Source organism: Nelumbo nucifera, chromosome 5 (genome assembly GCF_055504915.1).
Source record: "Nelumbo nucifera cultivar China Antique chromosome 5, China Antique-T2T, whole genome shotgun sequence".
NCBI classification, from domain to species: Eukaryota; Viridiplantae; Streptophyta; class Magnoliopsida; order Proteales; family Nelumbonaceae; genus Nelumbo; species Nelumbo nucifera.
Genome location: NC_142653.1, coordinates 31,425,669 through 31,450,968, shown reverse-complemented (window position 1 = coordinate 31,450,968; position 25,300 = coordinate 31,425,669). Strand labels below are relative to the sequence as shown.

Below are 25,300 nucleotides of genomic sequence, written 5' to 3'. Positions count from 1 at the left end.
TGTCTAGCTAGACCATCTGCCAAAGAGTTCGCACTTATTTTTACCCATTTGTATTGGATTTCCATGTCCTTAGTCAACCACTTGAATTTCCTCTTTTCGTTACTGTAATTCCAAAGTCTAAGACTATCCTCTTTTAGCCAGTTTACCACCACTTCAGAATCTCTTCTATGATCAACTTGTTAATATGCACATCTTTGATTCTTTGTATCCCTTCAAGAGCTGCAAGAATCTCAGCTTTCAAAGAATCTCCCACCCCAACTGGTCCAGAATACATAGCTAACAGCTTCCCTTGTTCATCTCTTATTACTCCTCCTTGTTCCGGATGGCCCTGGATTGCCCAAGCTGCTGCCATCAAAGTTCAGTTTAACAAAGTCATGGGGTGGGGGGATCCAACAAACATTTGAGGCCTTCTTCATTAGAACAAGTTCTGCTATCTCCTTCCACTTTCTTTGCAGCTCATCAATTGAGAATTCTACGAACAGAGCCAAGGTTTTCAGCCAGTGTATAACCCTAATGTGGATGACCTCCAGCATTGCTTCCAAACTTCTCTCCTTATCTGTAAATATTCGTGAATTTCTCTTCTCCCAAATAGTCCAACAGACTGCAGCCCTCATACACCTCCACATAAACTTGGTCCTTTTTGTTGGCCGAAATGGCATACATGTGAATAGGCTTTGCACATTCGAAGGGGGGGTCCACCTGCACCCAAACAAAGAAGTACACTCCCAAATGATGTTAGTGAACCGACAGGAGATTAGTAAGTGATATCCAGACTCACCATCAGCTTTACAGAGGACACACCAGTGAGGACAAAAACAACTATTGGGTCTTTTTCTTTGAAGTAAATCTGTTGTGTTAACTCTTTCCAGAAAGGCTTCCCAACAGAAACTCCCAACCTTACGAGGTATAGGATGACACCACACCTCTTTAAGAGGGAAAGGCAAGCCCGGAGAAGAAGAATATGTGAGAGCACTAAAGAAAGAGATACAAGTGAAAGAACCAGAGGGGGTGAGAGTCCAAATTCTACTATCTACCTTTGTTGGCTCTAGGAACACCCCTTCAAGAATGGATAACAGTGATGAGATACCATCAAGCTCTATGCCCCTGATATCTCTTTGCAGGCCCAAGTTCCAACCGACCCCAGAAATAGAATTAGAAGGAACAATGAATGAAGACGCCGGTTCATTATTAAAAGTGGAAAGGGCAAAAAGGCTTGGGAATTGGTCTTTTAGGGAGGAGTCCCCAATCCAAACATGTTCCCAAAAATTAATGAGATTGCCTGAGTGCAAGTCATACATGATCCATGGAGAGAACAAAGGTAGAATAGCTTGAATAGCTTTCCAAGGAGATGCTCTTGTACTCCTTGCTAGAATCCCAGAGTCCCATCCATTTGTTGCAACCCCATGAGTACTTTCCACTATCTTCACCCAAAGTTTGTCCTCCTCCAATGAGAACCTCCAAAGCCATTTCCCCAAAAGAGCTAAGTTCATATTCCTTAAATTCCTGATACCTAAACCTCCCTCCCTCTTACTCCTACAAACCATCTCCCACCACACCTTATGGTCCTTCTTCTCCTCCCCCGGCTCCCAAAGAAAGTCTCTCATTAGTTTTTCTAATCTACTAGCCACCTTTGTCGGAATCTTAAAGATTGACAAAAAGTAAACAGGAAGGTTAGCTAAAGTAGACCTGATTAGAGTGGTTCTCCCTCCAAGAGACAAATAGTTTTTCTTCCAAGTTGCTAATTTCTTTTCAAACCTCTCCACAATTGGAACCCAAAACTCACCTTTCTGAGGGTTATCTATCACCCAATGGCAAACCAAGGTATATAAGGGGCCAGTTTGCTATTGCACATTCTAAGATGTCCGCAGCCTCAGAGATCTCCCCCTCGCCCATATTTACCCCAACTATACAACTCTTCTCAAAATTCACCTTAAGTTTGACATTTGCTCAAAAAGTCGTGTAGTGAGCTTCAAGTTTCTAATCCTATTAGGGTCCCTTGCTTCACAAAAGAGTATGGTCTCATATGCAAATTGCAAATGTGTGAGTGTCACAAGCTCCCTCCCAACTCTCCAACCTCTGATTAAGCCCTTGGAATCTGCTCTATAAATTAGTCTCCCTAGAACTTCAGCTACCAAAGTAAATAAAAAGGAAGAGAGGGGGTCTCCTTGCCTAATCCCTCTCAAGGCTGGGAAGAAATTGACCACTGTCCCATTTACCACTATGGAGTAATGGCAGTTCCTGATACAACCCAAGACCCATCTGCACCAATTATCCCCAAAACAAAAATTGGTCATCACCTCCATCAAGAAAGACCAATCCACCAAATCATAAGCCTTTTCCAAATCTAGTTTACCAATCACCCCTTTTCTCTTGGATCTCTTAAACTCCTCCAAGCTCTCATTTGCTATCAGAATCTGATTTGTTATCCGTCTCCCTTTCACAAAGGCTCCTTGATTATTTGCTATAATTGTTGGGAGCACTTCCTTATTCTGATGGACAACACCTTGGTGATAATCTTATAAAGGTTGTTGACTATGCTGATCGACCTGAAATCCTTTGGGTGACATGCATTCCTCTTCTTAGGAACCAGTGCAATAAAAGTGGAGTTCAACCCTGGGTTGATCACCCCTCTAGAGTGGAATTCATCAAACATAGTCCATAGATCTTCCTTTAATATCTCCCAGCAATCTTGATAAAAAGCCTTCGTAAAACCATCTAGGCCTAGTGCCTTTGATCTATCCATAGAGAACACTGCCTCCCTTATCTCTTCCACTTCAAATTTCCTTTCCAACCAATCCCTATCCTCTATCTGCAAAGTTGGCCATTCCATACCCTTAATCCACACCCTACTATTTAGGGGTTTTCTAAAGATAGACCTAAAGTGATTTGCAAAAGCCCTTGCTATCTCTTTGGGTGGATATTGTAACCCCTTCAATCTCCAGACTTGATACAAAATTCCTTCTTCTTCCACTTGCCACCGCATGAAAAAATTTGGTATTCCTATCCCCCTCCTTTAGCCATGTACACCTTGAATTTTGTCTCCAACTTATTTCCTCCTGAAGAAGATAATCCTCTAACTGTTTACGCAATTTCCATCTTAGCTCCTTATCTTCTTCTGTAAGACAACCCCTTTCTTCGTTGCCATCCAGGTCCTCAATTTGTGCAGTCACTATTTGCTTTCTTTCCTCTAATCTCCCAAACTCTAACAGATTCCACTCCTTGATTTTGCCTTTCAGATATTGGAGCTTCTTATGAAACCTCATTCCACTCCATTTCACTGTTGGATTGCTTTCTAGCCACCACTCTTTGACTTTCTTTATGAACCCCGGGTGTCCTAGCCACATGTTTTCAAACCTAAAGGGAGCAGGACCAGCACTTCTCACTTCCTCCCTATAGATTACAATAGGCCAATGGTCAGGAGTCACCCTTGGATATGCTCTAGAGTTTAGATTCCCCCAATGTTCTTCCCAATCATTTGAGAATAGAAATTTATCCAGCTTAGAGCAATCGGGTTCACTTGGAGATTGGACCAAGTAAAACAGCTATGTGATAGTGGGGTCTCTTTAAGCTCGTAAACATCCACAAATTGATTGAATTTTCTCATACTCAAGGTCGACATCCGCCTCGGACTATTTGTCTCTTCCAGAAATCTTATAACATTAAAGTCACCTCCAAGACTCCAAGGCCCTTCCCATAGTCCCCTTGTATCAGCCAGTTCTTCCCACAACTTCCTTCTCTCTCTGTAATCATTTGGACCATATACATTGGTAAGCACCCATTCAAACCCATCCTCCACTTGTTTAAACTTCAAGGAAATTGAAAATTGGCCTATTAACTCTTCCTGACCTATGAGTACTTCATTCTTCCACATTGTGACAGCACCCCCCACAAACCCCCAAGAAGGCAAAGCCGCCCAGCTAAATCCCCTTGCCTCTCCAGACACTCCTTGCCAACCTAATGTCAAAATCTGCTCTCTTGGTCTCCTGCAAAAGTACCACATCTGGGTCTGTTTTCTTGATGGCCTCTTTTATTACTGCTCTCTTCCTAGCACTTCCCAAACCTCTGATATTCCAGCTTAAGATCCTCATCTAACTATCTTCTTTCCCCTTAGACCCTCCTGCCCTCAGTTATTCCTCTTCCTTCTTTCTCCTTTAACCTTCAAACCTCTATCTCCTCCCACTCCTTTAGCAGCCTTTCAGCCTCACTCATTCTTCTCCTTTTAGATTTTACTTCTTTCTTTGTTTTCAAAAATACTTTGAGAGCATTTGGATCTTTCAATTTGCACCCCAGTTTCTGTACAAAACCCGCCTCGGAATCCTCTCTAATTACATCTCTTACACTTGACTTTCTACTTCCCTCCCCTGTTTTTGTCTCCTCCCTTCTATCTCCTTCCTCCTCAGAACCCTCTACTCTAACTCCCTCTGACCCTTCCTTCTGACTGTTTTCCACCACTGCTTTATTTAACAGACACTCTAGGATTTCCAGGATTCTTTTCTTTTTTTCTGTTTCTCCTTCATTCCCTACTTCTCTCTCCTGACCCTCATTGTCGCTTCTATTTTCTCTCACCCCATCCCCTCCTTCAAGGGCTGCAGCCTCTGGGTTGGGATCTGTATTTGGCACGGAAGTCAAAAAGCAGCAGTTTGTATCACAAAACGAAAGGACACGCCACCTGGGTTGTGGTGGGGAAGATTGGGAGTGCTGGAGTTGGATACAGAAACAGTCTGGCCCTGACAAGGAATGTGGGTTCCATCTGGTTCCAAGGCTCGGTTCTGATTAGTTAGCCTTTCCGTCACCTCTGTTAAACAGAGATCACATCTCTTACCCACCTGTTTATGCCTCCTCACCGTGAAAATCCCTATTTGGGAGGGGCGGACTGGATAATTTTTAAACTTATAACATAATTCAAGATAACATAATTTTTAAACTTATAAACTTATTACATAATTCTATTCGGCATAATTAGGTTATCCATGTCTCATGGATTATTAACTGATATGAACACATACAGCTAATCAGTTCACCAGTGGACTATGGCATCTCGTTGTTGGTGAGTGTTCACTATTCAGTTTTGCACCCATTCCTTGGTGACATGCTCTTCTGATCTAAGATTAAAGAATTGAATGAATATTCAAATAAAAGAATTGAATGCTTGATCTTTGATCTTAATGGAATCCCTGCCATTTTATCCCTTTGATTAAGAAACCTAAGCATGAGCAGGTTGAACCTACTTGTAGTACTATTACTCCCATTTCCCTCTACTTTTTAATTTTGTTTTCTTTCTGCTTATGTCATGTTTTCTTTTTATCAGGTAGGAGCATCAGTTGCCTATGATGCTACCAGCATGAACGAACTGAGGAAATGGAACGAACAGTATGGAGAAGGTGGAAGCAGGAGAAAATCACCATTTGGCTTTGGCAACTAACTTTGTAATTTTTGGTTCTTATTTATTCACTAATGCGCCTGTGTTACCCTTGGAATCTCTCTTTGTACCTTTCTAAGCTCAAAGAGAAAAAAACCCTGTAATATAGCGTTTTACATGTAGTTCATCATCCCAAAATTTTGGCATTAAACGATTCATGTGTATATTAAATTAAACATGCTTAATAAGAAATTTAGTCGATCTTCGAAATTTAGTTTATTTGTAATGGTAAAATCCCAGGCTTAATAAGAAATTCGTATTAGCTGTTCATAAACTTATGGGCCCCACTGTAAAAGATGCGGGCCCCTTGTATTTAATACTGGCGTGGAACCTTATCATTGTTCCACAGCCAGCTGAACAGCTAAAGCGTTCAAACCTTGTTCTTCTAGACCGCCCCTCCCAAGAACCCAGGTAGCTGGAGCCAATATTGGATAATAGCCTTTTTTTTTATTTCATATTTATTTTGCACTCTGCACGGCTAAGCCCCGAGACCACGAGGTGCTGCCACCACCTGATATTTGACTGGTCCTTACAAGAATTTTTATGATCCTCAAGTCTTTCTAATTTGTGGATTAAATCATTAAATCGTGCCGGCTTCTGGTGGAAAGGAAATCCATCTAATGGTTGCCCAAGATCATTAGATCAAGCACCCAGTTTCTTGCGTGTGGTAAGCCCCACCAATTAGTATATGCATTTTTCTGGTAAATGGACTAAATCATTTCAACTAGTTCATGTAATATGAAGAAGGCTTGTATCGAGTCTGGTAGTAACAATTGAGGACAATTTTACAGAGGATGAGGAACCCGCAATTGACACCCGTCCAACTCTGCAGAAAATCGCGTTTCACAGTTCTGGCTTCTCAGCCATAGCTGCTGGGAACCCGCAATTGACGCCCATGTGCAACCCTGCAGGAAATTGCGTTTCACAGTGCCAGCATCTCAGCCATAGCTGCTGCCACCTTAACATAAAAATATCCACTGAGCATGTATTTCATTCCCTATAATATAGACATTGGTTCAATGTCGGGCTTTGGTCTGGCCAGTTAACCTTTACATGAGGGGTTGGATATACAATGGTGGATTGGGGTCAAGCAATAAAGAATGGTATCCATCAATTCCAACGTTTTGCATTCTTCAACCCTTTTGATTTAGCTTTTGCCTGCTGAAATGCCATCATTCTCTGCTTCTTTCGAGCTTCTTTCTCTGCCTGTTATACATGAAGAAATTCAGAATTTTCCCCATAGTTTCCCTTCATGGACTAATGCATATTTTCTAATTCCCGTTTTAATTTCTAGTTTACAGATAATAATGATTGAAACATGTACCTTTGACATCTTAGACTTGGCTTTTACTTTAGGAGCCTTCTCCTCAAGCTCTGCCTCACGTTGGAGCTCCCTTTCTCTAGCATCAAGGTTCTTCTCTAGATAATACTGTAAAATTTTAAATATAGTGTCAAATGAATTTGTACTTAGTATAAGAAAGTAAGAAACCCAGTAAAGATTCCAATCATACATCGAAAATGTATATGGGTTTCTTACACAAAACTTCATACCATCAATCAGTAAGAGGCCATTTGATAATAGCTGAAGTGGCTTATCACTTTGTCTTTTAGCTTCAGCCATTAGTTAAGGATCCTACAAGCTCCTGAATAACTTGTTGACCAGAAAGTAAATCAACAAGTAATTCAATTCAGCTGTTCTCAAATGGCCTAGGTCTTGCCAAGTAGACCTTTTGGGTTAAATAAAAAACCAATCACTGGATGCTTATAACCCCATCAGATCCATATTTTTTTCAGACTTTCATCCTCCACATCAACAACACACTGCAATTAGGATGCTCTTTTCTCTCAAAAAGAATTAAGACACTCTAACTAGGTGGCTCTTGGTAGAGCAAAATGGCAGGATAGGATTTCTGTGGCTGACCACAAATAGTTGGGGTTAAGGCTGAGTTGATTTGAGGATACTATAAACCTATTGGATACATTGCATATGCCCACATTCACCACAAATGCAGTAGTTGGAACAGCCTTTCCCATCCGGACATGAGAATTGCTTAGAAACATATGACAACTGCAATTTTTAAAGGAATTCCTTGGAACATATCAGACTTACATTGTAATCACCCGCATAATCTTGTAATGTGTTGTCCTTAACCTCTACCACTCTGTTAACTATTTGCTTTATGAAATATCGATCATGAGAAACTGTGATGACAGTTCCCTTGTACTCTGCTATTGCTTCCTGTTAAAGCACCAAGCTGTTATAATATTATAGGGGAATACTAGATTAAAAAAGGAACTTTGGAGGATGTTCAGCTGAAGTCATACCTCAAGCATCTCCTTTGATGGGATATCCAGATGATTGGTTGGTTCATCCAGAACCAACAATGTTGATGGCTTCACCATGAATTTGCAAAAGGCAAGACGAGCCTACCCAGACAGAATGAAAAAAGAATTGTTTTGAATAAGAAAATTGGCTCAATAAGATTTGCAGGTACAAGTCATGATCATGAGCCCATTATCTGACAATAGGTACTATCAAGATTATGAAGACACCAAAATTACAACAATGAACAATTTCATAGATGAGCGGTCAGAAGTGTTGCAAAGAACGTTGCCATCAACAGCTATCATGAATCTACTTTATTCATTGACTTGCAAAATAGCATAGGCAATAATTAAATCATTACTAACCCACAAAAAATGTGGAGAAAAAAAGTCTCCCTCTCTCTGGTTTAAGCTTATCCATTAGAGTTTTAAAAACATGCAATAAAAATAAAATGAAAATTAAGAACATAAATAAATGCGGCTACATAAGTACATAATAAAACATGTATTTCTTTTCAAGGAAAAACTGTATGGTCAAGCTTCACAGAAAGCTTCATGGTAATTGCACACCATGCATCTTATCAAAGATATCTCAATACATATTTGGCATTGATGATTATTGTTTCCCATTGAAACTAAATGTTATAAAACCGAAAAGCCAAATGCATGATAATTAATAGAAAACAAAACTAGGATTGAGCAGTTAAAACGCTGGTTAATGAATATTAATACAAAACCAAAGGTAATTAAAATGACAGATGAGTTGGCTAAATCAAAAAAGAAATGCACATATAAGGAACAAGATTTACAAAATGGAAAGCATATGTCCACAATGGAGAAAGCCAAGCTTATTCCTGCATCATTAAGAGAGTATTGTACCAAATGTGCTAAAAGGTAATTAGTCTACCAAACAAGACATATATCTTAAAATCCAATAAACCAAGTTTCATAAAGTAGAATTTGTACTAAATTTTCTAAACGAAAATTACTTCACTGCACAAGACGAATATATAAAGGGCAGCCTAGTGCACAAGGCTCTCGCCAATGTGGGATCTGGGGAGGGACAGATGAATCCAGCCTTACCCCTGCAGATACACAGAGAGGCTTTTTCCAAGATTTGAACCCTGGTCACCCAGGTTAAAATGGAGCAACACAACTGTTGCGCCAAGGCCCACCGTCATTGGGTTTGACCTACGTAATCACATTTTGTACGACCTGTGGTACAAGGAATACAGGAAGGCAAAATAGAGGTTGCTCAAAACAGCACTAGGGCTCAAAATTAGAATTAAATTCAGTCTAACTCAACTTGATAGATGCATCTCAGAAGGGCTGATTATTAGTATTTCCACTTTTCTTAGTTTAGGATTTAGGTAAGTTCAATAGTTGGCAGACTGCAACTACTGTAGTGGTGTTGGGATAGGATTTCATGGTAATATTTGATTGGCATTCATCTGTGTGATGAAGTCACATAACTCCAATGTAATTCTGGAGATCAAAATTATGAAAGCATAATTGTATATTTTATTATCACTTTTCTAATCCGAGGTACATCTCTAATGCTTATTGCTTTTGATACAAGTTCAACGATTTCAGTGGTTTGACTTGGAGAAAAAAATGGCTAGTGGAAGAGAATTGATTTTTTTACAACAGGACAATCTGAAATTCCTTTTTAGGTTAATCAGAATTGTAGAATGTAAATGAAATGAAAAAGGACAACCAAAGTAGATTATTTTGGTTTACCTTCTCACCACCACTCAGAAGTGACACCTTTCTATCAAGCATGTCTGCCTTGAAATTGCAACGACCAAGAAGTCCCTTTATGTCATCAATTCTCCAATCTTCTGCAACTTCTTCCACTGTCTGAAGAACTGTTTTATCCAAATCGAGTGCCTCCGCCTGAAATCAGAGTATAAATTAATCATAAACAACACAGAGTGTTTAAAGAGTTATTCATCATGGATAATCCGAATAATAGATGTTTATCATCACTAATATTAACAAACCTGGTTCTGTTCAAAATAGTTTGGGAGAACATTGTGCTCCCCCATTATAACTTCACCTCCTCCTGGTTTCTCTAATTCCATAATGAGTTTAAGCAATGTACTCTTTCCACATCCATTTGGACCAATAATAGCAACTTTCTCACCCTTTTGAATTGAAAGGTTTGCCTTCTTGAAAAGAACCTGGCAAGAAATGAAAAGATATTAAAGGCAAAAACAAGGGAGAAAAATAATCAACACAAGGATAACACAAGATAACACTTGTATAGTGTTCTTTATGTTTAAAATATATTTCCCACCTTATCTTCATATCCAAATTCTAGATTCTTGATTGTTACTACAGATCTTCCACTTCTTCCACGCTCTGGGAATCTGATCTTCATTTGTTTCCGCTGGAATGGCTTCTCAACTTGGTCCTCATCTTGAAGTTTTTCCAGCTTCTGTTAGAAAAATTCGAAATATTGTTGGTATGAAGCAATAGATATTAAATCCTGTATTTCTAGAACGTAACACCTAAAAGTTAAAAGGAAAGCATTTCAGAAACCTTGATGTTTTGGAGATCTAAAGCAATTTTTATATGAGAATTGAAAAGGCAAACTACAAATTGGCAAATGATATATTCTTTTTATTATGCTGATATACCTTTTCTGCGGTGGATGCTCGGCCAGCATTTGCTCCTGCACTCAACCTGTTTATTATATCTTTTGTGTGCTCAATTTGCTTCTGCTGCTTCTCCCATGCAGCATACTGAGCTTCTATCCATGCTGCCTTAGCAATAACATACTGGGAATAATTTCCCTCATATGTCCTGGACACACCCATATCAGTTTCCACGATTTTTGTACAGAGCTGATCAAGAAAAGCTCTGTCATGGGATATGATGACCATTGGCACTCTTTGCTTGTTAAGATAAGCTTCAAGCCACTCAATTGTGTCAAGATCAAGGTGGTTCGTTGGCTCATCAAGAAGTAATAAATCTGGCTCCTGCAGGTGTTCATGTTTCATATTTTGTCATAAGTCAACTAATACCAACGCTTATACTCCAGTATAGCTTATACAAATCGTGTGCATTATCAAGTGAACAAAATCAAAGCTCAGAGTCCTTTACTTTTCACTTTAGTCATATGGATAATTTTGGTTAATATTAAGAAAAACAAAGAAGGAAAAAACTACCAGAAGTTCAGCTCATGTTCAAAATATTTACTAATGGTTCGCCTCTACATTGTTTTCTTAGGCTTAGTTTGGAAGAAGTGCATACAGTACAAATATATACAAAATAATAGAAAAACAAGGTTTTGCACTCTACATATTTGTATTTGTACTCCTTCCAAACTGAGCCTTGCAACAAATTCTGAATTACTTTAAATTAAAATATGAAGAAAGCAGCACTAAATGATTACGCAACAAATGCATGTATTGTAAGCATCCGAAAAACCTGATTCAGTGAATCAAACATAAATGCACCTGAAGAAGAATTTTTCCGAGGGACATCCTCATCTGCCAACCACTGCTGAATGATGCCACCAGCCGATCGGAATCTTCCATGGAGAATCCAAGCTCAGGCATCATCTTATTAATTTTCACTTCAACCTCATCTAAATCAATGGCCTGAGCTCGCCTCTGAAGTAAATCCAGTTCATCCAGAAGCCTGCCCATCAGCACCAAATCGTCCACCGAATTCTCAAGTGCCTTCTGAACCTTCTCTAACCTCTCCGCAATTTCCATCTCCTCCTTGAAAGCACTCATGAACTCCTCCTTAACTGTCCTGCTCGGACAAACCTCAAATTCTTGACTCAAGAATGCAATTTTCATGTTCGGTTTTGCCTTAATTACATTCCCAGAATCAGGTTCCTCCTGGCCCGTAATTATCCTCAATTGAGTTGTCTTTCCTGCACCGTTTACTCCAACTAACCCTACTTTCTCCCCTTTCTTCACTTCCCAGCTAACATCCTTCAGAACAGTCACCCCTTTATAGCTTTTACTAATGTTTTCTAACTTAACACCAGAAGAAACACTCGAAGCACCACCACTCGACTGTTTACTAATCCGTTTCTGCTGAGTCACATCCACAGAAGTCTCAGAGAACAGCGATTCTATATCTTCAATGGCGGTTTCGGCCTCCACTGTTGCCGTCGAGGCTGAAACTCCAAGATTTTTCTTCCTAGGGTTAAACACAAAATTAAGCTTAACTAAATCATCAGAACTTCGCCTGGTCTGGGTTAGAGACGCCGAAATGGGGCGAAAACGAGGTAGAACACTGGTTTTCCGAGCATCTAAAAGAGCTGAACCAGAGAGGAAACTCGATCGAAGATCGATGCACTGAATCTTACTCGCTAAATCCATGTTCGAAAACTGTAACCAACGACAATTCGAATGAAAAATGTATGGAAACTATCGATAAATAGGGGAAGGAGAGAGTTCGAACGAGGGAACTTTAGAACTGTAACGAATCAAGGAAAAGAATCAAGAGGTGGAAGATTAGTTAGAGGAAAGGAAAATGAGAAATGAAGGTGAATTAGGGCAATTCGAATTTCTCTCGAACTCCTCCGAGAGTTGCAGAGAAACTCCCCGCCCACTAGGGAACCATGAAATAGAGAAGAATAAAATGAAATGGGGATTTATAGCGGGCTATTGGAAATTCCCCTTTTTTTAGAAAAATGGAAATTCTAAAATGTATTGAAATGACACTTATTTCGTGCAAAATTACGAAATCCACTATTTGTCATGCCATTGACAATTTGAAAGACAAATCTGCCCTCATTGATGGACTCATTGGGCTACAAATCAAATATCAGCTGGCCCAGCCCATTTTATTCCTTTACTCTGCTTTACTTCTTAAATTCTTTTACAATAAAAACTTATTTTTGTCTGCCATTAAATGAGAAGAAAGCAAAACTTTTACTATAAAGAGGGTGAAAATAATAACTGAAATATTTTTGCTTGAAAGTATTTTATCCATTTTATGGAGAACAAGGCAGCCTAAAAATTTCTTTGTTAATTTTTTTATAAATTCTTTTCTATTTATTCCAAAATTTCAATTTCTACCACAATATTAAATTTGATTTGCAAAATTGTTCATATTCATTTCACATGTCCAAACCCATTTTTAGGTCATGCTTGGGAGTGCTTATGTTAAAAATAAATGCTTATTGAATAAGTGTTTAAAAACAAATGCTTATTCAAATAAGCACTTATTTGCATTTGGCACCCAATTTTTTCAAGGTGTTTGGTGGTCTTTTTCTCCAATAAGCACTTAAATAAGTAATTGTGACTCTTTTGTCCTTCATTTTTTTTTAAATTTTCAAAATATTCAATCCAAAATGAATGAATAAAAGTACTTTGGTAGAAGTGATTTTATAAGAGTACTTTTACAAAAGTGCTTTTATAAAAGTATTTTGATAAAAGTACTTCCGTAAAATACTTTTATAAAAGTACTTTTGTAAGTATTTTTATAAAAGTTTTTTCGTAAAAGTACATTCACAGAAGTACTTTCGTAAAAGTGGGTTTATAAAGTGCTTTCATAAAAGTGCTCTTATAAAAAGTACTTTTGTGAATGTGTTTTCTTAGTACTTTTGTAAAAGTGCTTTTATAAAAGTATTTTTATAAAATTACTTTTATAAAAGTGCTTTCGTAAAAATACTTTCATAAAAATACTTTTATAAAAGTGCTTTCATAAAAGTGCTTTCGTAAAAATGTTTTATTTTCGTAAAAGTACTTTTCATAAAATTACTTTTTATAAAAGTGTCTATAAAAATGTTTTTGTAAATGGGTATAATTGGTATTCTAAAAGTTCACTGGGGACAATTATGGGAGAAAAAATTGAATAAGTGCTTATCATATGAGCACTTAAAAAAACTGAAAATTTGGGCTTAAAAAATAAGCCCTTATTTTTAAAATAAACACTTATTTTAGGCTTATTTTCCAAACACCGATAAGTGCTTAATGGTGTGGTCCCCACCCAAATAAACACTTATTTCCAATAAGCACTCCCAAACATGGCCTTAGTTTGTTCTTCCCTTATTTTTGGAACAAATTAGTGTTATCTATAAGTTTTCTTATGCGTTTTTTCTTCTAATAAATCATTTGGCATAAGGAGGCGTGGAATCAAAGATTGACAAAAATACTTATATTTTTCATTTTTTATTTAAGTCTATAAATTAGATCCAAAGATAGAAAATAAGAGAAAAATAGAAAGTTATTAAAAAAACCTTTCATTTATTTAAAAAAATTGAGATAGGTTGGTAAAATATTATAAGCTACACGCTATTCTTGATGAGTCCAGATGACTTGCCAATAAAACATGTTCCAATCCTCTACCAACATAATCGCATACTGTACATCTCATACATGGCAGGTCCTAGTCTCACAATGAGATGTGTGGTATTAGATCAAGTTCATAGAGGGTTGGAACATGCTTTGTTGGCAGAAGATCTCAACTCAAACTTGATTTTGCAACAGCTTTAGAGATAAATGGGCCATTTCATAATGGCTGAATTGGTTAGCAGAATAGCTAAAATATTTAAGTTATGGTAATTATCCCAAACTATTATTCAGCCATTAAATAGCTCAAACCCTATCTAATGACTAAAAGCAACAAGAAAGCATACCCTTACTTTTCTTGGGAAACAACTCTGAGAAAAAAGTTGTGGACTTTTCTCATGGACTAAGATTTTATTTTCTTTCTTTATCAAAAAGGATTGTATTTTCTTTTTTTTTTTTGTTTAAGGAAAATCACATTGATTGGAAGAGTAAAATCAACAAGTTGATTTCTGGGCTTGTTGATATCTGAAGCAGACCAATTGTCTTCATGCTAGTCGAAAGGAGAGCCATTATTTGAAGCAAGGAAGATTATTTTATTGTTCTTTTTGCTAAGTAGCAAGGAAGATAAATTGAGCCTGCTCTATCTCCAAAGCACGTCCACATATTGGTATATACATCATACGTGTATGGCTGTATGCACATGAGGAATATCAGAGACTCCGATTTGTCGTTTGGTTTCGTGGTAGACTATCTCACTTGGTTGATAAGTTGGTATTATCTGAGAAGAAGGCATTTTTGTTATTTTGGTGAAGAGCAAGGACATTTGCTTCGCTGTGGGTGTCTGAGTTTGTGTGGCGGAGGCAACTAGAGTCTCTGTAGAGATAAGTTGGTTGTAGATAACGCGGGCCGCAGCTCAAGTCTTGTGGTGGTGATCGCGGGCAATCATAGGGCGACGATACTGCCCTCTTTCTCTGCCACGTGTGCTCTAATTGCAAGATTCTCCAACGGTCCACGAATAAGAAAAAGACAGAATTATCTCTAATTATTATATCTACAAATAATCTTTATCAAGAAAATAAGTGGAAAAGAATAAATAAAAGATCTGCTGTGCGCCTGTGCCTAAGTGGGCAATTGGGGAGACTCTCTGGACTCAAAACATCTGCAGGCAGAACTCAAAAGCAAAATTGAGACAAGTAAAGAGGCTAAAAGATATAATTATGGAGTTTGAACAAAAGTAAATTTCAAAAAATCAAGCATTGATTTCAGTATGTCCCATACTCAAAGGATATAGGCACTTACTTGGGTGCGAAGTTATAGTTTTCTAAAAATGTTTCATCTGACCATAAAAATTTGGTTGAAAGAATTCAAGCAATAACAGGCACTTGGAGAGCCAAATTGTTTTTTCTGGTAGCTCGTACTACACTTATAAAGCCAGTTGCACAAGCTGTTCCCCTCTACACTATGATCACTACAATGCTTCCTAAGACAATAACCACTACAATCGACAAAATTCAAAGAAGCTTTTGATGGCAAGGGTCATCCACCGGCAACACTCTACACAGTCTCATGGGCCAAATTTTGTTTGCCAAAATCAAGAGTTGGTCTGGGCTTCCGTGATACTCATTTGGTGAACAAGGCAATGTTTGGTAAACAAATATGAAGATTACTCTCCAATCTTGATTCTCTTTGGGCAAGTAATATACAAATTAAATACTTACACACTATCCCATTTAAAACCAAGCATAGTAGTTGGGCATCACCATGGTGGAGGCATGTTCAAAAGTTACTTAGGGACATTCAAGCTGACCTTCTGTGGTTAGTTCAAGATGGTACTCATATAGATACTTATTTTGATCCTTGGGCCCAACCATCAGAGGAGGCACTCCTTCCACCTTGCATCCACGGGTTACGAGTAATATCAAAGTAAGTCATTTTCTTAACTCCAATAGAATATGAAATCTTTCTCTATTTCAAAAATCATTTACCCAAGATTCAATTGAACATATTATACAAATAACATCATCCACAAGTGTTGACAAGCTAATTTGGAAGAGAAATAAGTTGGATGCTTATACCTTGCATCCACGGGTTACGAGTAATATCAAAGTAAGTCATTTTCTTAGCTCCAATGGAACATGGAATCTTTCTCTATTTCAAAAGTCATTTACCCAAGACTCAACTGAGAATATTATACAAATAATACCATCCACAAGTGTTAACAAACTAATTTAGAAGATTATTAGGTCATTTAAGTTTTTTTTTTTCAAAATTTAAAAGAACCTATGAGAAAACCTACTATCCACTAAAAGCCTCATCTCAGCTGAGGATCTAGGTCGTACCCAACTGTATGAAGCCGACCCAACTTGTATACTCTTTCGTCTGATTGACAAGTAAATTTACCACTTGAACTATGAACTATCATAGCATCGCAGTAGTACAGTGTATATAAATGAAACATGTAGATCCAAGGGGATGGCACTTCCACCAAATTGGGCTTTGATATTATAATCTTATTCTCCCAATTAAACTCAGTTCAATCCAACCTTAAATTGGGCCGGGATTGGGCACAAGCATTTATGTATTATGTGCAATACATGCCGAAGGAGACATGTACATTGACCACTGCTTTGGATTTGTTTTCGAAGAAATTTGATGCAAGATGCAACCATCCATCTAGTTTCTCCCCTACGTATATGGAATGTAACATAATTAAATATCGAATTCAGTGAAGATGAGAAAACCTTCAAATCTGATCCACCCAACCTAAATAGGGCCGGCCCAAGTGTTAGGGTTTATTTCTCTGAGCCATATAGAAGGATATGTTTGACCACTTCTGTTATGGGCCCGTGCGTAGGATCTCGTCATGGGTCGATCCACCGGGAGAGACTCCTGTCTTCCCTTGCCTTTGCCTTTGCGTACAGACCCTATTGTGGCAATCGCGTGGGTGATTTGTCCAAGAGATCACCCGAACTCTCCTAACACCTTTCTTGGTTGAAAACTGAGTGCCTTTACTTCAATTTGTAGCTCCTTAAATAGGAGATTATAGAGGAAAACTCCTTGTTGGATTCGGCTAGGCTAGGTAATCCAACTTAACTCAAACTCCTAATTACCGACTCCTAATGGTAACACAACTCTTAGATAAGATAAGATAAGATAAGATAAGGATAAGGGATGAGGAATGGAGTAGCTGGTGGTGAATTGGCAAGGCTGATGTGGTAAGATAAGTGTGGACCCACCTTGATGAGCTGTCGTGTGGGTTCCGCCCTACTGCTGCTGCCATGCGGTGTGTGCTACACGCTGCCAGGCGGTGGGTGCTGTGCGCTGCCGGGCGATGCGTGCTGTTGTGCGGTACTGCTGGGCGGTGGGTGCTGCTGCGTGTGCCGCTGCCTATGACTGCGCCGCATTGTGCTATCGGGCAGTGTGTCCATAACATCACACCCCTCTTGGACTACGAGCTTGTCCTCAAGTTCGAGTTCGGGGTAGGCGCTGTGAAGATCGGTCTAGGGGATCCAGGTGGCCTCCGCTGATGGTAGTCCGTCCCATTCCACTAGAACCTCGAAAGTACCCTGATTGATACGCGACCGTACAAGAGCCCGAGGTTGGAGGATGGGTCTGCCGTCTTTTAGAGGTGGTAGAGGAGGCACTTGGTCCGGGGGAGTCTCTGTAAAAGGCTTCAGGAGGGACACATGGAAGATGTCATGGATTCTGCTGTGCTCTGGTAGCTCGAGTCGATAGGCAACCTTCCCGATCTGCCTGAGAACCTTGAAGGGCCTGTAAAACTTTGGGGCTAGCTTGGGGGGTCCTCGATGCCTGAGGGAGAGTTGCCGGTAGGGTTGGAGCCTCAGCCAAACGAATTGTCCTGGCTCGAAGGTGACTTCACGGTGGTGCTGATCGTAGGCGTGCTTCATGCGCGCCTGTGCCTGCTGTAGGCGCAAGGAGACTTCGACTAGGAGGGCGTCGCAATCTTGGAGGCTACGATCTACTTCTTCCAGCCGTGTTGAGCCTGGTTCGTACGATAGGAGACGGGGAGGGTCTTGGCCATATACCACCCGGAAGGGAGTCATGCCAAGGGAGGAGCGGTAGGACGTGTTATAACAGTATTCAGCCCACGGAAGGCACTCCACCCAGCGCCTGGGCCGGTCTCCCACAAGGAAGTGGAGGTACATCTCTATTGTCCGATTCACCACCTCTGTTTTGGCCGTCAGTCTGTGGATGGTAGGTGGAGGAGAAGGCAAGGTCTGTTCCTTGCAGTCGGAAGAGCTCCTTCTAGAAGGCGCTAGTAAAGATCGGGTCCCTGTCACTTACAATGGACTCGGGGAGCCCATGTAATCGAAAGATGTGGCCGAAGAAGGCGTGGGCCACTGAGATCGCGCTGTAGGTGGACCTGTTCATGGGCCAGGTGGCCCGACGGGCCAGCCCGACCCCCAGACGGGCTTGAACAGGATTTTTGGCCCGCGGGCTTAACCTCGGGCCAAAAAGCCCGGCTCGACCTATAGTTAAACCTAAGTAAAAACCCTATGTGATGTCTATTTGAATAAATTTTTTTATTTGAGAAGGTCATTGATTCACTTGTAGGCTCATTGTTCATTTAAATAGGGGAAAAAACATCTAAATTAAAATAAAAAATGTCTATTTGAATAGGGAAAATTTTGAATTTCTTTTATTAGGTTGGGCTTCGGGCTCGGGCTTGGGCTTCGGGCTTTTTATCAGGGCTGGGCTCGGGCTCGGGCCTAACAGTTTTCTGTTAATAAAGAGTCAAAGCACGGCCCGAGCCCGGCCCATGAACAGGTCTGGCTGTAGGGGTGAGATAAGGGAAGGAAGTGGGCATACTTTGAGAAGCGGTCCACCACTACAAATATCACCGATTTCCTTCCCACCTTGGGTAAACCTTCGATGAAGTCCATAGAAATATCTGCCCAAATCTGAGTGGGGAGGGCGAGGGGTTGGAGAAGGCCTGCTGGGTGCAAGTTTTCCCACTTCTGCTGCTGGCACGTTGAACAGTTTTGGATGAAGTCCCGTACCGGAGCCTTCATGCCCTGCCAGTGGAAATCTGCATGGAGGCGGTGCAGAGTTTTCTGGATACCCTCATGCGTGGCATTGTGTATGCTGGAGATAACGGAGGGAATTAAGGGGCAGTCGGTTGGAAGATAAATTCGGCCCTTGTATAGTACCAACCCATCCTGCATGCTCCAATTGGAGTTGGCCGTTCCCGCCTGTATTGTCTTGAGCAGATCGCTCCATTCGGGTGACTGTGGTAGTTCATTCCGAATGTCTTCCAGTAGGGAGGCTCGGGGCTGTGAGATTGCATGGAGTAGCATGTCGTCTTCGCGACGGGACAAGGCATCTGCGGCACGGTTCAAGGCCCCAGGTACGGTGAGCCCCAGGCACAATAGGCTCTGATACCAGTTCTGTTATGGGCCCGCACGTAGGATCTCGTCACGGGTCGGTCCGCCGGGAGAGACTCCTGTCTTCCCTTGCCCTTGCCCTTGCCCTTGCGTACAGACCCTATTGTGGCAATCGCGTGGGTGATTTGTCCAAGAGATCACCCGAACTCTCCTAACACCTTTCTTGGTTGAAAACTGAATGCTTTTACTTCAATTCGTAGCTTCTTAAATAGGAGATTACAGAGGAAAACTCCTTGTTGGATTCGGCTAGGCTAGGTAATCCAACTTAACTGAAACTCCTAATTACCGACTCCTAATGGTAATACAACTCTTAGATAAGATAAGGATAAGGGATGAGGAATGGAGTAGCTGGCGGCGAGTTGGCAGGGCTGATGTGGTAAGATAAGTGTGGACCCACCTTGATGAGCTATCGTGTGGGTCCCGCCCTACTGCTGCTGCCGTGCGGTGCATGCTGCGCGCTGCCGGGCGGTGTGTGCTGCGCGCTGCCGGGCGGTGAGTGCTGCACGCTGCCGGGCGGTGCGCGCTGCCAGACGGTGTGTGCTGTGCACTGTCGGGCGATGTGTGCTGCTGTGCGGTACTACTGGGCGGTGCATGCTGCTGTACGGCCTGCTGTGCGTGCCGCTGCCTATTACTGCACCGCAATATGCTATCAAGCGGTGTATCCATAACAAGTTCAAGCAGTTCATCAGTACCTGCTCGGATATATTAAGGTATTAGACTTGGAGTGGACCGGCGACATGGCGAATACGATGAACAATGTAATGTAAACGGTTGATGAACTGATAAAAACATGACCCACAGTAAACTTTCTGGGTTTTTGTCTGGTCGAAATCTTGTAACATTGTTACTAGTAGACCGGATCTGCTCCTAACGAAAAACCGTTCCAACTGGATCTGTAATCAACTAATCACACATCTGGTACCCAACATGTCTGAGATGTGAGGGCACAGATCATGTTGGAAACGGATTTGATCCCAACTCCTAGCCTACTACCAAGTGCGTACTGCGTAGTCTCAATTTTTCTGTTTGAAAGGGGCCCTTCTTCAAGACATGCATAGTATTGAAGAGATTTGTATAGCATTTTCCTGGTAGGTCTATTTTGTAAAAGTGGTCCCTTTCTAACTTCTTAGGTAGGTTTTCTATTTATTTATTTTTGAAAAAAAAGGGTACCTAGAAGAACCTTCAGGCTTCAGCTGCCACGACTTGGAAAAGAGATCCAATACGTGATTGGCAATGGAGATTACATGGAATGGAGCATTGTATGCGTGGTCAATTAAAAAAAAAAAAGAAAGAAAAATATCATTTTATAATGCTGAATTTCCTAAACGTTTAGGGTCTGTTTGGTTCATGGGAATAAGAATCTGGAATTGGAATCTGAAAGAATCATTTCAATTTCAACTGTTTGATTGGACAAAATCGAAATCCTATTCCTATTCGTGGTGGAAAGGCATTTCCCATTTGAGGGAATGGTCATCCCCCTCCCTTTAAATGAAATAATTCTAATTCTCACTCTGATTCTTATTTGAACTAAACAAATTGTGGGAATAGATCATTCTTATTCCAATTTTAAGGGATTTTGATTTCAATTCCACTGGAAGGATAATTTGGAGAGAAGTTAAAAAACATATATTGATTGACTGCATTATTATTATGCAGCAGTTGAGATGGTTAGTGGCATCCCTCAAAAGGAGGCATCGAATCGAACCCACAAAACCCGTGGACTTTCGATGGCATGTGATAGTGGATCTCATGTGCATCCTGCTTGTTCCCCATGCCAAAAATAATAGAATGCCAAGGATTTTTTTTTTTCGTGGCAGTTGAACATAAGAAGATCCCGTAAATAATGTGCAGTTTGGGCAACTGCGCCTCAATTTTCAACTCATCTTTAACTCCTCAGGCTGTGTTTGGTTGCAGTGTAAATTTATTTACACTAGTACAAATGCATGGGAGTGCAAATGTAAAATATAAATTTTTGTTTAATTTTGTTTTAGATTTTATTTTATTCTGTTTCATGTTTTAATTTACTATATTTATACTACAATAAAATAAAATAAAATTTGAAACTAAAATAGTTCAAAATTTCATTTAAATCATTTGCACTGTTATAGTTTTGCATCAATGCAAATTTATTTGCATTACAACCAAACACAGATTCAGACTCAGTTTGGAAAGAATACAAATTCAAATATGTATAATACAAATGCATACAAAGTTTTACTGAACTTCAATTCCAAATTAAGGCCTAACTGGGCCGTCCAGCCCATTACAATCCTCAATTGCATGGCACGCAAATATGACAATGCAAAAGGCTTTGGACCGTAGCATCTCTCATGATCCAATTCAACTGGTGTACCCAAATTTATAAATTGCCACGGGTTTTAACTTTTATTCGGAAAAAGTGATCTTAAAAAAAATAAAAGGGGCTTTTACTGTTCAATTCACTCCAGAAACCTTAGCTCCAGTCGTACAGTGATATCATCGAATGAGGGTTTTAATCGGTCATGATTCTGGTTCTTGGGTCAAATGGTCCAACCATTTGAATCGAATGGGTGGCTTGTTTTGATAAAAAAATAAAAAAGTTTAAAAATTAAAAATAAAAAATAAAAACCACTAAAACCATTGAATGGTTCAAATGATTCAAATGTCCGAATCAGTAGTTTACTGACTAAATCAACAATTTTTCATGAAATAACGATTCTCGGGGGTAAAAAAGAACCGGTCACCTGATCGGGAAACAGTGTTTGAGATGATGTCGATTGTCTCAGGAATTGGCACTAAATCAGAGGCACGTAATGATTCGAAAATCAACAATTACTTTGCTGTTTAGTTGGTGGACAAATTGATCAGAAATGGATTAATAAAGTTGGGCTTTTTTTTTTTTTGCTGATTCCGATTATTTTTATATGATGTGGCATCTGATATGAATAGGGGGGAATAGTTTCCATAAAAAAAAATCATGGCTGATAATCACTACGAACAAATTCATATAACGGATTTCATGCCTTCCGGTAGGCCGTAGGTTCAAACTTTATTTATTTATTTTTCGTCAAAAAAAGTAGCTTTATTTACTTAACGCCATAAAGTGTACATGAGAGTTCCTGGCAGAGTTGTAGTATATGGATACTTTTGATTTATAAGCAAAATAAGCCAAGATATGACTTATGAGCAACTTGATTTTGACATAGGAAAATCATCAATTCTGATGTGTGCAGACTCTGGTAAAAATGCTGAAACTGTTTTTCATGCCTTGTGCCATTGTAAATTAGTAAGGAAGATGTGGTTCGGGAGTTGTTTGAAGAAAATAGAGGTTTATCCTCAAAACATGAATTTCAGTGATTGGTTACTAAATTGGATCCAATCCTGCAAAGCATTGAAAGAAAATTCAGTCACTCTTATTCAAAGCACTGCTTATTTGTTCCGGTTTTTCGGAAAGTCAGAAACAAAGTTATCTTCGAAAATGAAAGCTTAAATGAAAATTTAATGCTGTTGGATGTCTGCAGGCGCTGGCTTTGCTGCTCGTGATAGTCTGATAGAGACTTCGAAGAGTTCCTCTGAAGGTACGAGTGCATCTGAGATACCCCGAAGTCAAAGCGTTTTCTGGGTGCCTCCCTGTGCAGGAAATTTCAGAGTTTACAGTGGTTTTTGTGTGACGGCCAGTTATGGACCTGTTTTTGTTGCCTCAGCTCTCCAGGTTGAAGCTATTGCAGTGAGATAGGGGTTAGAGTAGCTTGGCAAGGATGGCGGGCCTCTCCACCTGTGTTCTTGAATCTGTCTGTCAGGAATTGCTGAATGTTATCAAAAACAGCTTCTCTGGCGTCCTAGCAAACTTGGTATATGTTTGGCATCATACTGCAGCTGCTGATGTGGGTTGGAAGTACGTTTTTTAAGAAAATGGTGTCTTTCTATTTTCTTGGAATCGTTGTTGTTAGGTAGGACATTTGGTAGATCAATAAAACTTTTTTTGTTTGGTACCCATGCTCCAAGAAACTTTTTTAGAACTGGTACCCATTATTACCACATTACTGCCACCTCACATCTCTGTTGACAGCAACGAGCTACAGCTCTAGGAAATGCCAAATTCGGCGTTGCTCCAAGCCATGCTTTCCCAGTTTTCAAGGCGTGGCTTGGAGCACCATTTTTTATAGAAAAATGGTTCCAAACAAATGCTATTTCCTAGAGCACCATTTTTATGGAAAAACGGTTCCAAACAAATGCTCATTTTCGAGAGCACCATTTTTTTTACGTGGCGCTGATGTGGCACCGTTTTCTGGAGCAACAACAATGATGCCAAATAGACGCTTGGTATATGTTTGGCATCGACACTGCTGATACAACACTGTTTTCTGAAAACAGTGCTTCTGATGTGTGGGTTGGATGCACTGTTTTCTCAGTAGAGAAAATGATGTCTTTTTTTGTTTGGAAATGTTGCTGCCAGAGAGGACGTTTCCTGGAGCAACAACAACATTTTCTGTTTGGTACCAATGCTCCAGGAAACATTTTCAGCACTGGTACCTATTATCCAGTGCCACGTCATGTCCCTATTGGTAGTAATGAGCTACAGTTCTAGGAAACGCCAAATTCAACATTGCTCTAAGCCATGCATTCCCAATTTCCAAGGTGTGACTTGGAGCACCGTTTATAGAAAAACAGTTTCAAACAAATAGTCCTTTCCTGGAACACTGTTTTTTCTGAATCACATTCTGATGTCACTGTTCTCTGGAGCAAAGACGTTTGGTGTCCCTTTTTAAAGATATTGTGACTACGTTTCCTTTTCTTTTGCGATCAGAAGTTGTAATAACTGTGCACACTCTTCCGGTTGGTTCAATCCCTTGCAAGCTCTGATTCTGGTTAACCTCTCCCAAGACTGGTTCATGCACTCTTTTTTTTTTTATTTATTTAATACATCTTTCTTTGCGTATAAAAAAAGTCATAACGGATTTCTGGGCTAACATGACAACAAATCAACAATGATACCAAATAAGGATGGTTTTTGGAAGTGTGGGTGTTTTTTGGGACCAATTTTCAAAAAAAAAAAACGCCCATACTTGTTAGACCCGTTTTTCACAAAAAAATGCCTTGGTTTTGTTTGGGAGTGTTTCTGCCACGTAGGCAATGAGCAACACTATGTTGTTTGATAAGGTGATTTTGATCACTGTGCACACATTACTCTGTAAGATGATGCATGTTAATATTATACTAAATTATATAACGATGCTTATCAAATGATCCAGATTAATTGGATGATTGTTTTATAATATATGGCCTAAAATTTTAAATCCAATGGTTGAAAATGTTGTTGGATTAGATCAACAACATCAGTATGAATAATGACATCATATCCAATGGCTGTGAGTGATCCAATCACCTATTAGTACAAAGGTAACTATGATCTTTTTAATGTGTTTATGCTATCGGGCACTATTTGTCAAAGGTAACTATGATCTTTCTATTAATATAATTTGTCATAGCTAAATCGCATAACAAACATAATATATACTAATTGCTACTGGTAACTATGATCTTGCCGCTTGAATGTCTACCAAACCAGTAAAAAATCTCAGACTGGATCGCTACCAAAATCCATAATTTTCACCATAAAAACTAAAAGAGATAAGCTAAGACAAATAATTAGAGAGAGAGAGGTTCAGGTCATGGTGGATGGGTAATGACAAGATATTCTTTAGCAGAATAAAGCTCAATTGAGAGACAAAGATCACTACAACAAATTAAAGGGCCAATAGAATTAACATTCAAGCAATGCCAGTAGAAGTGAAAGAGATCAGGAAAACTTTGGATCAAGATATTCTTTAGCAGTCAAAGATAATTTTCTTCCTGTTGCATTGTAGGAGTAACATTTACTAGGAGTAACATTTACTAAAAGAAAGGAGCAC

At 39.7% G+C, this 25,300-nt stretch overlaps 2 protein-coding genes across 4 annotated transcripts in view; one reads left to right on the top strand and one right to left on the bottom strand.

Annotated features, from left to right (window-relative positions):
- The window catches only part of LOC104600003 (uncharacterized), a 50,688-nt gene extending 45,055 nt beyond the window's left edge, over nucleotides 1–5,633 (top strand). For both annotated transcript variants that reach the window (XM_010262793.3, XM_010262792.3), the window contains one exon: nucleotides 5,309–5,633. In XM_010262793.3, coding sequence (XP_010261095.1) covers nucleotides 5,309–5,422 — 114 coding nt within the window. In that variant the 3' untranslated portion in view covers nucleotides 5,423–5,633. The remainder of the gene's footprint in view (nucleotides 1–5,308) is intronic.
- Nucleotides 5,634–6,378: 745 nt separating this feature from the next.
- LOC104600004 (ABC transporter F family member 5) lies at nucleotides 6,379–12,336 on the bottom strand. Of its 2 annotated transcripts, none has more exons than XR_016076075.1 (9): nucleotides 11,209–12,336; nucleotides 10,387–10,728; nucleotides 10,044–10,184; nucleotides 9,748–9,927; nucleotides 9,485–9,640; nucleotides 7,745–7,846; nucleotides 7,530–7,674; nucleotides 6,744–6,848; nucleotides 6,379–6,625 (listed from the first exon to the last, which is right to left on the bottom strand). XR_016076075.1 is itself a non-coding variant. In XM_010262795.3 (9 exons), exons 1-9 carry the CDS (start codon nucleotides 12,085–12,087, stop codon nucleotides 6,530–6,532), a joined length of 2,130 nt encoding a protein of 709 aa, XP_010261097.1. In that variant the 5' UTR covers nucleotides 12,088–12,336; the 3' UTR covers nucleotides 6,379–6,529. The 2 variants fall into 2 exon arrangements, 1 of the variants encoding a protein (XP_010261097.1); XM_010262795.3 differs by having other exon boundaries at nucleotides 7,530–7,658.
- Between the last annotated feature and the right edge of the window lie 12,964 nt (nucleotides 12,337–25,300).